This window comes from Phascolarctos cinereus, unplaced genomic scaffold, assembly GCF_003287225.1.
Source record: "Phascolarctos cinereus isolate Bilbo 61053 unplaced genomic scaffold, phaCin_HiC Scaffold_1;HRSCAF=81, whole genome shotgun sequence".
NCBI classification, from domain to species: domain Eukaryota; kingdom Metazoa; phylum Chordata; class Mammalia; order Diprotodontia; family Phascolarctidae; genus Phascolarctos; species Phascolarctos cinereus.
Window position 1 is genome coordinate 19,709,931 of NW_027555514.1, and position 13,044 is coordinate 19,722,974.

At 45.8% G+C, this 13,044-nt stretch overlaps 1 protein-coding gene across 1 annotated transcript in view; it reads left to right on the forward strand.

The window, feature by feature from the left end:
• The first annotated feature begins 277 nt into the window (after positions 1–277).
• Positions 278–13,044, forward strand: part of CHN2 (chimerin 2) — a 288,870-nt gene continuing 276,103 nt past the window's right edge. The window contains exon 1 of the mRNA XM_020993260.2: positions 278–717. Within this exon, the coding sequence (XP_020848919.1) occupies positions 669–717 (49 nt within the window). The 5' untranslated portion in view covers positions 278–668. The remainder of the gene's footprint in view (positions 718–13,044) is intronic.

Below are 13,044 nucleotides of genomic sequence, written 5' to 3' on the forward strand. Positions count from 1 at the left end.
TATCTGTCGGGGGTCTGTCAGTATGTCTGGCGTGTGTGTGTGTGTGTGTGTGTGTGTGTGTGTGTGTGTGTGTGTGCGCGCGCGCGTGTAAGTGCGTTTGAGTGTCACCTCCTTCTCCTGGGACTGGCCCAGAGCTGGCGAGGAGGCAGACACTGAAGGGGCCGGGACTCGGCTCTCCACCCGAGCTTGGGACCCATCTCCGGAGAAACTCAAGCCCAGCCGGGGGTGGGGCAGCCGCGGGAGGAGGACTTGCGGGGCCCGGGCTGCGTTGCCCGCCCGCCCTCCTCGCTCCCCGGCTCTGCTCGGCTCCGCTCGGCTCCGCTGGCACCTCCCGCCGGCCGCCCAGAGCCGCGCGAAGCGGAGCTGCGAGGGGAGGAAAGTGCACTTAAATAGCGGCGTTGGACGCGCGTCATCTGGCGGAGCAGGAAGTGCAGCCCCGTCCCGGAGGGGGGGACGCGGCGCTGGCGAGGGAGGCTGGGAGGAGGCGGCCGCTCTGCGCTCTGCGTCCCTAGGACTTTGCCATGGGCTGGGGGCAGCGGCGGCGGCAGCAGCGGCGGCAGCAGCTCCGGGACGGCAGCGGCAGCAGCAGCAGCAACAGCAGCAACAGCAGCCACATCTGGACCAGAACCTAAGGAGGGGCGACGAGCGGGGAAATCCAGCGGCGGAGGATGGCAGCGTCCAGCAACTCCAGTTTGTCTGGCTCCTCGGTGTCCTCGGGTGAGTGAGTTTCCATCCGCCCGTGCGTGGTGGCCGGCTGGCCTCAGTGCCCCTTTCCCTATCCCTCGCCCGGAGGAGGCTCGGTCCTTATCCTCGGCTGTGGGCTCCCATGTACCTGGAGCGGTGCCCGTGTGCCTTTTCGCAGGCATGCCACTTGTTTGGGGGGAGGCGGCTGCTTATTTCCCAGAGCCGAGCCATGCCTCGGTCTGTCTGCCCACGGCAGACGTGGGAAAAGGAAGAGGGAGAGTCCTTGGGCAGCGAAGCCAACATTGCCTGGGGTCCTAAGGTGCTAAGGGTCCGGAAGAGCGGAGGGGAGAGGGGCCTCGGACTTTCCCCACCCAGCTGCTTGGGGGCTGCTGCCTCCGGGGGAGGTCGGCTGAGGATGCTGAGCGCCCCAACGTCTCCGGCTGCTCTGGCTGCCTGATTTCGAAGCCAAAGGAGAGCGAACCCCCTTTCTTCGTCTACTAGATTTTCTTTGTTTGTTTCAGAAATTAGCACAGTGTAGACTCAGTTAAGAGCAGACTTGTGCATGGGGCATGTCTTAGGCAGAAGGAATGGTGGGGATTATCTCTCGTTCTAAACCGCTTAAAGGGGACCAAGCTGCTCACTCTTCGCTGTTTTACAAGTGGGGTGTGTGTGTGTGTGTCTGTGTGATGCTTGTAGGTCTTTTTTTGGAGAACTGCTATGCACACTTTTACCTGCCCTGAGTGAGTACATTAACTGCACACAGTCTGGCCGACGCTCCAGGGTTGGTCAGCAGCTCTCCTGGAAGAGAAAAATATTGAGCAGGCAAGAGAAGGAGTAAGCAATCGACAGAGGCGGGTCCGCTGCTTTCTGTGCATGACAGTTTTCTAATCAGGGTGATCCTGGGAGGACAAGAATCTCTCTCAGGTCGTTGAAAACTTTAATGACAAATGCCAAAGTAATTCAGGGTTCTAGGGGACGGGATATCAGAGGAGTCTGGCACACCGGGACAACGCAGGTCTTAATGGAGCTACTCAGTATATTGACGTGTGCGATTTATCCCAGAGGCTGGACTAGGAAATTCGCTCCAGGGGGCAGATTCAGTTCGGGTGCTGCTGGTGCCGTGATGGGTGGCGGGAGGAGATTTCCTCCAGCAGGCTTCCTTCTCCGGCAGAGGGTGTCACAATATACATTCCAAAACGACTCTGTTTAAATCCCTAACCAAACACGAGGCTGGGAGGGCTATGGACGATGACGGGGTGATGTATAACATTTCCTGCTAATGGAAAGTCCATATATCAGCCTCTCAACCAGGATGCATACAGTTGTATATATACACACATACATAAATACTTATACACGTATAACACATATTATACATGGCTTTTATATGTTGTATTATTATGTTTAATAATATGTAATATATTCAGTGTAGTGCAATGGAAAGAGTGAAGTCAGAGGACCTGAGTTCTAATCCTGTGTGACCTTAGGCGAATTACTTAATCTCTCTGAACTTCAGTTTCCTCTTCTGTAAAATGGGGATTAGATTACCCCTAAGGTCCCCACCAACTCTGTCTAGACCTCTACATTTGCTAGGTGGATTGCCCTCAGTTGTCCTCCGAAGATGAATTTGCAACAGGAACCAGAGGGTGAAGGAAGATGGCCAGGCTAATGGAAGCCTAGGAGCTGCTGACTTGGTGACAGTTTTTGGGGAGAGAAAACCGAAGCTGTTGTACTAAGCAGCCTCACCTGGTTGAGGACCATGAAGCATAAGGGATAATGGTTCCTGGGAAGAAAAAAACCCCATCAATTTAGTGGAACACAGAGCAAATTGCCTTGCCCATGTCAGAGCTTTCTCTAGTGTGTGTGTATATATATGTGTATGTATGTATATGTATATATGTGTATATACATACACACATCTGTATTTGACATTAGAAGAAATTTGAAGTCATTGAAAAACAAAAAGCCTTTGATAGCCATGAAAAATCAAGCAGTCACGAATCGCTCTTTGTCTGCAGAGGTGTAACTAACTAAATCACGATATGCAGGATAAATTTTACTGTAGCCACTTTGTCGTGTGTGAACAGTTGAGGGTTTTAAAAACATCTCTTATCTTTTTGGGCAAGTGTACTGATGGGAAAGTCCTCCCTTGCCCTCCCCTGCCCCCCCAATCAACCAATAAAATGCGTGGTGCTAGTTAGGTTATATCCTTAGCAAGTTTCCAGTACCAGTAGCCAATGGGGCCCTCAAGTCTTATCTTATTGAAAGCAGCAGTTTGTTGACCGTGTGTGGTTTGACTTCTGAGAACTTTTGGGGCGTGCTAGAGCTTATTTTTAGCATTTCCTCCGCTGCCCAGGCTCGATCTGCAGTTCATTTGTGTTAACTGCCTTGGAGTCCTACAGCACAAAGAGAAATAGGGAGTCCTGTCTGGCCTCAGAGGGCTTCCCATCAGAAAATGATCTGTCCTTTCGGGGACCAGCAGGAGGGAAGAGCCAATACTGTAATGTTAGTCTTGCTAATCATGTGAATTACAAAAGTGGTTTTGTTTCAGTGTGCTTGAAGAAAGCCCACCTGAGTAGTGAGCATTAATTAAGCACCTAGCACAAAAGTGAAAGCAATTCCTGTCCTCCGGGAGTGTACAGTCTAGCCTGGGAAGACAATACAGACTCAGTCACACACAAACACACCTCAGCAAAATAGATACGAAACTGATACCAAGCAGTCTTAGAGGGGAAGGAACTAGCAGAAGGGCCATCAGGAGAGGGCTCAGCCTGAGTCAGTGCTTGAACTGACCTGAGTCTTGAAGAAAAGAAATGGGATTCTTGAGAGAGGGAGATGAAGAAGGTGTGCATTCCAAGCATGGGGGACACTCGGTGTGAAGCCATGGAAGTGGGAGAAGGAGTGTTCTGGATGAGAAACAGCGAAATGCTCGATTTGGTGGGACCTCAGCGTACACAGAGGGGAATAATATTCAGTAAGACTGGAAGCCAGGCAGGCTAGAGGCCAGGGGTGGAAGGGCTGTAAGTGCCTAACAGAGAAGTTTAGATTTGGTTCTGGAGGTAAGAGGAAGCCATTGCAGTTTCCTGAGTGAGGGAGTAACATGGAACAGCACTATGTTGGTTTGTATCAGTCCTGGAAAAGCTTTGGAAGCTTGTTATAGAGATGCTTCCAATTTTTGCTTTCACTGGTGTATTCTTAACTCTCTTTAATACTAATGCAAATTAGGCAAAACATGGGCAAGGACTCCTATTTGGGAGTCAGTAAAGTGCATTATTCCATATCATCTAAGTCACCAGTGATTATTTGCTTACAGATTACTTTAGGAAACATGAAGACACATGCAAGAATACCATGAGAGATACAGAAGGCGTGCCATTAATATGTATGTGTTGGGGAAGGAGAAGGGTCTGGTAGTGGTGGCAGAGGCTGGCATATCTATGCCCCAGTGTCACTAAACAGTAATGACAATAGCTGACTCAGGCAAGCTTCAAAATGACCTTGTGAGGTAGGTTGATGTGAGGTAGATGATCTTATCCTCATTTTACAGAAGAGGAAACAGAAGCCCAGATAGTTTAAGTAACTTGCCTAAAAATCCCACATAAGTGTCTGAGGTGGGATTTCAACCCAATGAACTACCAAACATGTATTATGTCCTTGCTTATGTGCCAGGCAGAGAGGCAATTCAGAATAGTGAATTGGCAGGCCCAGGCCCCCGCTATACATGGCAGGCACTGTTCCAGGGGCTGGTGACGTAAAGACAAAAATGTAACGGTCCCTGCTCTCAAAAAATTTACATTTTATGCAGGAGACAAAATGTGTAAGTATACGCAGAATGATGGCAAATGTCATACAATCCAAGGACCAGAGGTTTTGAGCTGGAAGGAGCCTTAATGGGAGACTAATCTCATTTTACAGATAAGGAAGTTGAAACACAGAGGGTTTAAGTGACTTGCTGGAAGTCACACAAGAAGTATCTGAGGCAAGATTTGAATCCACATCTTCTGGAATCCAAGTATAGACTTGTGTCCACAATGCTGACCTGTTAATAAATATTTCTCTGTATTATGGGGAGTACAAAGAATTATAAGATCTAGGATGTGCCCTCCAGGAATTTCCTCTCTGGATCTCAGGAAATTGATGGGTTTAGATTCGATTATCTCAGAGTTCTCCCAATGTCCACATTCTGTGCATCTCTTGAGGACCTTTCACTGTGGTGTGGTTTTGTGCAAAGAATTCTAGAGTTGGCGTCAGAGCTTCTCAAGGATGAGGACTACTTTTTACTTTGTCTTTTTCTCCCCAGTGCTTAGCATGGTACCTGGTACACAGTAGGCACTCAATGCAGTTTTCTTGTCTGACTCCCCTCTTAGCTTCACTACTCAGTCCTCACCCTAAAGAGCCTTGCTTTCCTCCTCAGTGCAGTGACAGGGATGGACTGTCCGTTGTTCCTAGCTTGGGGTGCTAGGAGATCTATGCCATCTGCTGCTTAGGGATGTTCCTTTCACAAGGAGTTGTTGGAAAGGTAATAAACCCACTTCTGTGCACTACGAATTTAATTTTGAGGTCTGGTCCTAGTTTCAGACTTCTTAGAATTTGGGGTTCTTCCATCTGTGGCTGCCCACCTTCTGGGTCATTATCTCCCTATTCAGAACCCTGTCTTCAGCTCCCAGGCAGTTTGCAGAGCATTTGGGTCACTGCCTGTGCTGTGGGCCTGCTGGGTTTGCCATAACCATTCCTGAGGGGCACATTGTAGCTGACTGGGGAGCCTGCGAGGAAAGTTGACCCCCCTCTGACATGAAGTTCCAACCTGATGCTTGCACCATATTTGCCACCTATTCAAGAAAGAGTGTTAGACTACAGACACACCAAATTAATGTACTTTTAAACAATCCAGTTCCTGGAAATTCTTCAGCAGAAGTCAAGGTTACAGAAAAAAAAGAACATTGTTATGATTTTTTGAGAATAGCCAGAAAGAAAACTTCAGAGTGTTCCATCAGAGTGTCTAGAGCTAGGGACAGCAAGTCCCACACTCCCACTGGACAGATGATAAAACAGAGAGGAAGCAGCTTATTATCCAAGGTCACACTGGTAGTCACTAACAGAGGCAGGCCACACCACTCTAGAGATGAAGCTCTTCTCCCTAAACCACATTTTCTTCTTAGGCCAGTAGCAGTGTTTGAGTTAACTCCATCCAGCATTCATAGAACACTTCCTACATGCCAGGCACTGTGCTGGGTACTGGAGATCCAAAGATAAACAGCCAAACAAGTCTGTGCTTTCAAGGTGCTTCCACTGTACTTCTACGGATGGGGACGAGAGCATGGGTACATAAGAGTAAACACAAAGTCAGTCAATCAAAAGGCATCTATCAGGTACCCCATCACCATCAGGCACTATGGCTGGTGCAGAAGATACAGACTGAAAAAGGAAACCTTCCCTGCATTCAAAAAACTTACAGAGAGGAAGCTTGACATATCTAGGTACAACGTATAGAGTGATGATTGGAGCTAGAGTCAGGAAGACCTGAGTTCAAATCTTCCCTCAGACACTTAAGACCTGTGTGACCCTGGGCAGGTGTCTAAATCATTTTCTGTCTTAATTTCCTCCTCTGAAAAATGGGAATAATAGCACCTATCTCACAGACTTGTTGTGAAGATAAAATATAAGGTAATACTTGTAAAGCACTTTGCAAACCTGAAGGTCTTTAATAACTGTTAGTTGTTACTGTTATTGTTGTTACTTTTCTAGGAGGAAACTTGAATCCAACAAATTAATATAAAATATATTGAAAGTAAATGTAAACACATATGCCAGTGGAGGGATAATATCCTTGGTTGTTTTAAATGTTGGAGAAAAATTCAATTGCAGAAGAGTATCTTAATAATCATGTTATAGTATTTCTTCTATTTGAATATATGTGTGTGTATATATATATATGTATATATGTGTATGTGTGTGTGTGTACACATTTACACATACATACACGCCCCCCCCATACAACTTCATTTCCCAGTTGGTGACTCCTAAGAGTAGAAATTGACACATGGAGAGTAACAGAGAAGGAAAGAGATAGAATGTTGTCCAGTAACTCAACAAGGCCAAGTGTCCAATATCAACAGAGTCCTCTGGAGACCAGAAGGTATAGAAATAGCCCATTACAAAAATGAAAGTCAGCAGAGACCGATTTTAATTAAGATGCAAGAATTTTGTGTGTGGAGAGAGGTGAAATCAGCAGGATAGACAAAGCCATGACATCATCATTGGAAAATGAACAGGAGGGAGTGGATTGAGGTGTTTCTTTATAGAACAGTGAGGTGGGCCTGGCTTAATGATGCTAGTTTTATTTTGACTCTGACCCAGGAAATCAGAAGCAGCACTTGCTTCTCCCTGTTTCCCCTTTGTTCCTGGGAGATGTAAAGTGTGAAAGTCAAATCGGTTCAAGTTCACAAGCATTTCTTTTTTTTTTTTTGGCTAGGCAATGGGGTTAAGTGACTTGCCCAGGGTCACACAGCTAGTAAGTGTTATGTGTCTGAGGCCAGATTTGAACTCAGATCCTCCTGAATCCAGGGCCAGTGCTCTATCCCCTGTGCCACCTAGCTTCCCCCCAAAGCATTTATTAAGTGCCTACTATGTGCCAGGCACTGGAAATACAAAAAAAGGGGCAAAAATAGAGTCCCTGCCCTCAAATAATTCCTGCTGTAATGGAAGATACTGCATGCAAATGGCTACATACAAGCCAGGGATGCTCAGGATACATTGGAGATGATCTCAAGATGAAGGCATTGGCAATTGAGGGGGATTTTGCCCTTCATGGCAATGGTGAGGCAAGACTGAACTAAGGGCCACGTGGCTTAGTGGTTGGAGTGTTGGCTCTGGAATCAGGAAGATCTGGGTTCACATCCGGACTCTGGAGCATGCCACCTATTTACTCATCTGCAAAATGGGGCTAATAATATCCCCTGCTTCACAGCCTTTGTTGTGAGGATCAAATGGGATAAGAAGATAAGAATGTATAGTATTTAAATGGTAGCCATCACTATGAACTGAAAGAATCTGCTCTACCAAATGTACAAAATCAGGAGCTCTTTGGGGAGGGGCCAAGAAAGAGGGGGCTTCCAGCAGAAGTGACATTCATATTGAAAATGTGCTTGTCTTTTTTACCCAAAGCTCTAAATCCATTTTCCCCCAGGAAGCCTGTTTCCTCAGTTCAAAGATTTGTGCTTAGGATTATGGTTTCGTGCTGCTATTTGGACGACCTTTCCTCACCCCAATTTCACTGGTGAGCTTTTCACCTGCTCCTTGTGAAGCTGTAAGAGCCCCTGCTTTCATTAAAAAGAGAGACAGAGACAGAAGAGAGAGAAAGAGAGACAGAGAGATTGAGAGAGAGAGAGAGAGAGAGAGACAGAGAGAGAGAGAGACAGAGAGAGAGACAGAGAGAGAGCGAGAGAGAGAGACAGAGACAGAGACAGAGAAAGAGAGAGAGAGAGAGAGAGATTGAGAGAGAGACAGAGACAGAGACAGAGAAAGAGAGAGACAGAGACAGAGACAGAGACAGAGAAAGAGAGAGAGAGAGAGAGAGAGATTGAGAGAGACAGAGACAGAGACAGAGAGAGAGAGAGAGAGAGGAGAGAGAGAGACAGAGAGAGAGAGAGAGAGAGAGAGAGAGACAGAGAGAGAGAGAGACAGAGAGAGAGACAGAGAGAGAGACAGAGAGAGACAGAGAGAGACAGGATATTTATGTCTTGTGATATGTGTTGTGCTCAGTGGGCTTCCTCAGCAACCTACCTCCAGGTGGCTTTTTGCTGAGAAAGTCACTTGAATGTTTTACCTGTTGTCACCTGTCAAAGTGAGCTGTTTTCTGTTCAGGTTTGGGTATGTGTGAAAACAAAGCAATACTGTAAACTGTTTAAGTGGGCATCGGGTGTGTGTGTGTGTGTGTGTGTGTGTGTGTGTGTGTGTGTGTGTGTGTGTGTGTGTGTTTTCCTTTGAGCTCTTACTCGGTGCGCTGGCCAAAAAACCTGCTCATGCTGGGGACCCGTCTGTTGTTCATCTCTTTGCTTTTGTAGGGCATTGAAAGGAGCTTCATGTCAAGTCCAGGAGATTTGTATATTAGAAGTGCCATGTTTGTGTATATATATATACATATATATATACACACACACACACACACACACATATATATATATATATGTATATATATATATATTTTTTAGGGGATGTTTTGCTGGAGGGAGGGGTCATGAATACTGGCCAAAGTTCTTAATCTTAATAAATCTGTTTCTGGCAATCCTTCATTTAGAGAACCAGCATGATCTTAGCTGTGTGATCTGGGGGAAGTTCTTTGATCTCTCTGGGCCTCAGTTTCCCCACTGTAAAATGATGGCCTTTAAGGTCTGTTCCAGCTCTGGGTCTAACAGCATCAATTCTCTGTCTTTGATTATGACCAGTCCTGTGAACCTGGGCCTCTCTGGCCCTCTCTCGGCTTCCTCATCTCAGCTCTGGGTCTAGGATCCTATAGGGAAGTCGCTTGACTTCCCTGGTCCTCAGTTTCCTTATCTGTGACATGAAGAAGCTGGGCTGGATGAACCCTGAGGTGCCTTCCAGCTTGGGATCTGAAATCCCAGGTCTGCTGTTTTATGAACTGTGTGAACCTAAGTCACTTTCCCTCTGTTGGCCTCATCTGTTTCCTCATCTGTAACATGAATGAGTTGAACTGAATATCGTGATGGATCCTTTCTAGTTCTCGATGTAGGATCCTATGGTGAAGTGCCGTCTCTTTGAGCCTCAGTTTCTTCAACTGTAAAATGAGGTGGTTGGATAAGATGACCACCAAGATCCCTTCCAGAGCCAACATTCTAGGGTTTCTTTAGGGAGTAGATTCATAGCATAATACCTAATGAAACTTGGAATGTTTTTTCAAGATAGAGCATTAAAAATCATGGTGGACCTCTGAATATGGAACCACATTTTTACGTAGGAACTATTATCACGCCATTTATTTTGATACCTTTTCTCTACTTTACTCAGAAGGTTGGCAGCTTAGTTTAGATCTTAATCAACTCTGGAGAACACTGTGTTATGGTCTCCTAATTGGTCTCCCTCCCAGCAGTCTCTTCCCTCTCCATCCCATTCATTCCTCTGCTTGGCCTCCATATTGATATTCCTGATGCATGTTTGACTATGCCATTTCCCTGCTCAAGCAATTACAACGCCTCTGATGAAACACAAACTCCTGTTTGCCACTCAGAGCCCTTCACAAACTGGCCATAGGCTATTTTATCAGACCAATCACACATTTCTACCTTCCTCTATATTCCTACCAAATAAGCCTCTTTGCTCTCTCCCTTATCTGACATCCCATTCCTTACTCCTGTCCCTCATGTCAAGAATGCTCTCCCTCCACACAGGTCTGCCTCTTGAAATCCCCAGCTCCCTTTAAGGCTTATCTCCCATATCACCTTCTACTTGAAGCCTTTCCTGATTCCCTCTCCCCCAAGTAGTCAATGCAACCCTCGCATAAATTACTTTAGGGCTAGCTCGTATTTACTTAGCTGGACAGTTTCTGGATGTCGTGGAAGCTCCTTGAGGGCAAGGGCTGTTTGGGTAGTTTTGTTTCTGTATTTCTTGGATCTAACATAGTGCTTTACCCACGAGAGGAGCTGATGAATGTTTATGGAACTGAATCGTGGAACAAAAGCTTTGGCCAGGAGAGCTGTTTGTGGACAAGCTTAGCCTGCGAAACAGGTCAACCTCTGGTCTTCTTAGCCCTAGGTCAGCGGCAGTAGCTGCTCAGAAGAAGGCTGTGATGCTGCTCTGTTGGAAGGCAGATGGAGGCAGGAGTCCGCAAGGATGCAGCTATGCCTGGTTTGGAGAGAGGGGGCCTCACTCTGAGACAGAGAAGAAATCCAGGTCTTGAAATTCAGGCTGCTTCCTGCTGTTGTCTTCTGTATTTCTGCTGACAAAGTTTCTCGGCATTGCTACAATGTATTCTTCCCATTAGTAGAAATATAAGTGAATTAGTGTGATAATTCTTCCATCATGTTTGACTACAGCAAAAACCCACCTTCCTAAGTGAGGGGCAGCATGGTGTTCAGCTTGGACTTAGGAATACTTGGGTACAAACTCTGCCTTTGAAACTTAGATTTAGGGGGCAGTTAGGTGGCACAGCAGATAGAGCACCGGCCCTGAAGACAGGAGGACCTGAGTTCAAATCTGGCCTCAGACCAAACACTTGACACTTACTAGCTGTGTGACCCTGGGGCAAGTCACTTAACCCCAATTGCCTAAAAAACCCCCCCAAAACCTTAGATCTACAAAGAGCTCTGCTTACTTAAATTGCTATGTAAATGTCAGCTTTTTTTCTCTCCCTGGACCTCTGATATCATCCACGTAGCTCCATTCCCAAGAAGAATTCTATCCACCAATGCAGTGGCATCCTCTCAAACCATCAAGCCCTCAGTTTGCCCAGGGTCACATAACCAAAGTGTCTCAGAGGCAAGACGTGAACCTAGGACTCTCTGACTTGCTCCAAGGCCAGAGCTCTATCTACTGTGCCACACTGAATCTCCTTGTCAGCTCTTATCCAAAAGGCGGCCATTTCTGAGGTGCTCTCTTGGGCCTTTACCAAAGACCTATGGGGCAGCTTTGTTGTTATTTCTCTTAGGGTGGACACGGGGTTGGAGTGATGGATTCTTCCATTTTAGCCTTCCGTGACTCTGCACTCAGTGAGCTCCTTTCATTCAAAGTTCTAAAAATAGTGAGTTGATTTACTTTAATGAATTGAGCCTCATAACCACAGTAATAAAGGAGCTTTCTAGTTCTGGGATCATTTCACTTAAATATTGAAACCTCTCGTCCTCGGGGATGGAATGCAGTGCTACTTACCAGTTTGCAGCTGGAGTGGGGAATGTTGTTTAGTATTCAAGATGAAATTACAGGGGAAGTCAGGGCAGGCGAATGCGGCGGTTTTTAGATAGGGCATGCCAATAATAGGCTTGCTTTTCTATCTTGTTTCTCCCAATGGAGGGAACTTCAGCTAGACTGACTTTAAATTTCTGTGCAGTTGAAGACTTGTGTCTCATCCTGGAAAAATTTCCTGCTGAATCTTGTTCTCTGCTTTTTTTTTAAGCTCCTTTTTGGAGTTCTCAAAAATCAGAAATAAAAGCACTTTGTATTTAATTTAGTAAGAGCAGCGTGGTGTCGGGAGGCCTGGCTTTTGCCCCAACTAGACTGCTATTTGTTTGACTCTGAGCAAGTCACTTCCTCTCTTTCAGCCACATCTTCCCTCATTTGTAACATGAGGATGATGCTTTTTGTGCTGCTTACTTGGAAAGAAGAAAAGGAAACAAACATTTATTAAATGCCTACTATGTGTCAGAGCAATGCTAAGTGCTTTACAAATAATAATAACTATAAATAATAGCTAACATTTCTAAAGTGCCTACTGTGTGTCGGTCACAATGCTAAGTGCTTTACAAATAATAATATCAACAACAGCTAACATTTATAAAGTACCTACTATGTGCTAGGCACCATGCTCAGTGCTTTACAAATAATAGCAATAGCTATCATGTATATAGCACTTACTATGTGTTAGATACTCTGCTAAGGACTTCTTATAATAATTGTCTCATCTCATCCTCACAACAACCCTGAAAGGTAGGTGCTATTATAATTTTATTTTATAGTGATGAACTGAGGCAAATAGTGCTTAAGTGACTTTCCCAGGGCCACACAGATAAAGGAGTCTGAGGCTGAATTTGAACTCAGGTCTTCCTGTCTCCAGGCCCAGTGCTTTATGCACTGGACTAGCTACGTCAGAAAGAGTTTGTTATGAGGAAAGCTCTTGGCTATACTCAGTGAGCTAAAGCACCATTTTCTCCCAGGCCCTTCTTGAGGGCCTTCCCAGCCTGCCTGGACAGCTATCTTTATCCCGCTGTGGCTTGGACACTCACAGGACCCAAGCTATGACTTCACTGAGCGTCAAATACTTAGAAAAGTGAAATCAATAGGGCATGATGAAGACCTGTATGGCCCAATCAACTGTCCCCTTTGCTGAGACTTCCACCATGTTGGTATGTGCAGAGGTAAGAGCATAGCCTCTGGCATTGGACAAGCTAGGCTCAGTTCCCCTCTCTGATCCTTGCTGTCTGTATGATCCTGGACATGTTATTTCACTTCTGGACCTCAGTTTCCACATCTGTAAAATGAAAGAGTTAGACTAACTGGCTTCTGACATCCTTCCTGGCTCTAGGATCTGATGATATTTTGTGATTTCTTATAAGTTTAAGGGTTTGTTTGTTTTTTATTTCCTAAGTGGTCTAGTGGATGGAATATTATACTCACAGGCAGGAAGACCTGAGT